Source organism: Sinocyclocheilus grahami, unplaced genomic scaffold (assembly GCF_001515645.1).
Source record: "Sinocyclocheilus grahami isolate Dianchi unplaced genomic scaffold, SAMN03320097.WGS_v1.1 scaffold1396.1, whole genome shotgun sequence".
Classification (NCBI taxonomy): domain Eukaryota; kingdom Metazoa; phylum Chordata; class Actinopteri; order Cypriniformes; family Cyprinidae; genus Sinocyclocheilus; species Sinocyclocheilus grahami.
The window spans coordinates 36,653-39,002 of record NW_015506575.1 but is presented as its reverse complement, the minus strand read 5'-3'; the positions used below and the strand labels follow the sequence as shown (position 1 = coordinate 39,002).

General features: G+C 43.2%; 1 protein-coding gene across 1 annotated transcript in view; it reads right to left on the bottom strand.

The window, feature by feature from the left end:
- The window catches only part of sema6ca (sema domain, transmembrane domain (TM), and cytoplasmic domain, (semaphorin) 6Ca), a 30,781-nt gene that overhangs the window by 13,105 nt on the left and 15,326 nt on the right, over positions 1-2,350 (bottom strand). Inside the window, exons 10-11 of the mRNA XM_016256098.1 lie at positions 255-472; positions 44-175 (exon numbers count right to left, since the gene is read on the bottom strand). Coding sequence (XP_016111584.1) covers positions 44-175; positions 255-472 — 350 coding nt within the window. The remainder of the gene's footprint in view (positions 1-43; positions 176-254; positions 473-2,350) is intronic.

Genomic DNA, 2,350 nt, shown 5'->3' with positions numbered 1-2,350 from the left:
GTGTGTGTGTGTGTGTGTGTGTGTGTGTGTGTGTGTGTTTTACCGTGGTTTGGGCACGTGTTCATCAGGTACTGGCATCCACACTGAATCACTGTTCTTCTGCTCCTTAAACTTCCCATTAAACACTCGCTCAATATCATCCAAATAAAACCCACACACTGCTGAGCCGGGAATGCTGGGACACACAGACACAGACTGATCAAACATGCGGTACGGTGTGTGTGTGTGTGTGTGTGTGTGTGGTGATCGTGTACCTGTTGATCTGTGTGGTGAAGACTCCCACCACAGCGGGCCGCTGGTTGATCTGCAGCACGTTGGTGAGTGACTGCAGCACGTCGAAGTAGAAGAACGTGTCTCCAGGAACCGAGCAGTTCAGACGCGCCTTCAGAAACGACGTCCAGTGGCGATCCAACACCCGCGTGGAGCCGCCGCTGTCGTTCTTACACACACGCGCCACACGCGAATACACCACCTACACGACAAGCCAGGGAGATGAGCAGATGTGGGATAGAAACAATGACTTTGGTTTTACTGCAAGCACACATAACGAGAGCACTGAATTTATACGGTTTGCTTCTGTTTGAATCTCATTTTATAACAGAACTGAATGTCTAAATCTTCACACACACACACACACACACCACACTCACTCTCACACACACACAGACACTCTCACACACACTCACTCTCACACACACACTCATTCACACACACTCTCACACACTCACGCTTACACACTCACACACACACACACTCACGCTTACACACGCACTCACACATAAAGAGAGCACACATAACGAGAGCACTGAATTTATACGGTTTGCTTCTGTTTGAATCTCATTTTATAACAGAACTGAATGTCTAAATCTTCACACACACACACACACACACACACACACTCACGCTTCAGACTGTTTAATGAAACCGTGGTGCCATAAATGCATTTACACCACAACATTTCAAATGCATAAATAATTTTGTAAGATTAATGTTTTAAATATTTTTGAACATACAAGTTAAAAATGTTGGGGAAAATGCAATACTTGTAAATATGAAACCAAACCACCAGTAGATGACGGTAAATGACTGCTTTAATGAGCGAGTCATTAGTCATTCATTCAAACGGCTGATTCATTCAGAATCGAGGCGTCTGCCTTTATGAAAGGGTTACTGAATCATTGACTCACTTGATTCGTTCAAAAAAGTGGATTCATTCAGAATCGAAAAACACTGCTGTGTTGCTCAGAGACACAAAACAGTTCTGCTGTGGCTTTGATTGAAACTTCGTCAGCGAACTTGAGCAAAAACGGTCAATATTGTATTAGAAACTGCCAACTTTGTGTCTGCCTCACTCACAGTGAAGAACTTCTGCGCCAAGCTAGTGTGCATAGGCCATGAAGTTTTGGCGAAATAACACATTAATGGACCGGAGGTGATAATATGGTATTTTTTCCAGAAAACTTCTTGCACAAAATATATTCAAGCACTTTCAAGGATCTGTATCTATGCATGTTTATTTTCAAAAACTTTACAGGGCCTTGATTTAAAAAAAAAAAAAAAAAATCTCTTCATATAAACAAACTAAGCTCTTAACATTTAAAATTAGAGGCATCCATTGCATTTTAATCATGATCCAAACAAAGATGCAGCGTACGTGCAGCATGAGCAGTTTTTAATCTAAATTAGATTGTATCATTTCGAAATCTGAAGCAAAAACAGAATGGTCTGACTTTAGTTTTGTGAAACTATACTACATAAAACATCTGAAGGAAGCAGCAGACGGGCTGAATGAGACGCAGATGCACTCTCTGACAGCAGGTGGCGCTCATGAACAGCAATGATACAGTGTTTCCTTGGTTACCGCTGTAAACAAAGCAGAGCTGCGCTTATGAACACTACTTTAATATGCATCGTTCAGAGGCAAGATGAAAAGAAAATACCACAAACTTTTTTAAAGACAGTCATTTGCCCTCAGAGATAATTCATATAAACTCCTGCTCCAACAGTATCGCGCGATTTGTTTGGCATCTCAACCGATTTGAATCGTCACGTATTTGAATCAATTTGCAACCGGCTCACGGTTCATCGTCACATCCCTAGTTATTAATTTAATGTGAATAGGTACTCTAAAAAGTACAGAGTTGGGTACCGAACCCTAGTGGTGACTGTGTACCTGTTGATCTGTGTGGTGAAGACTCCCACCACAGCGGGCCGCTGGTTGATCTGCAGCACGTTGGTGAGTGACTGCAGCACGTCGAAGAAGAAGAACGTGTCGCCAGGAACCGAGCAGTTCAGACGCGCCTTCAGAAACGACGTCCATTGGCGATCCAACACCCGCGGGGAGCCGCCG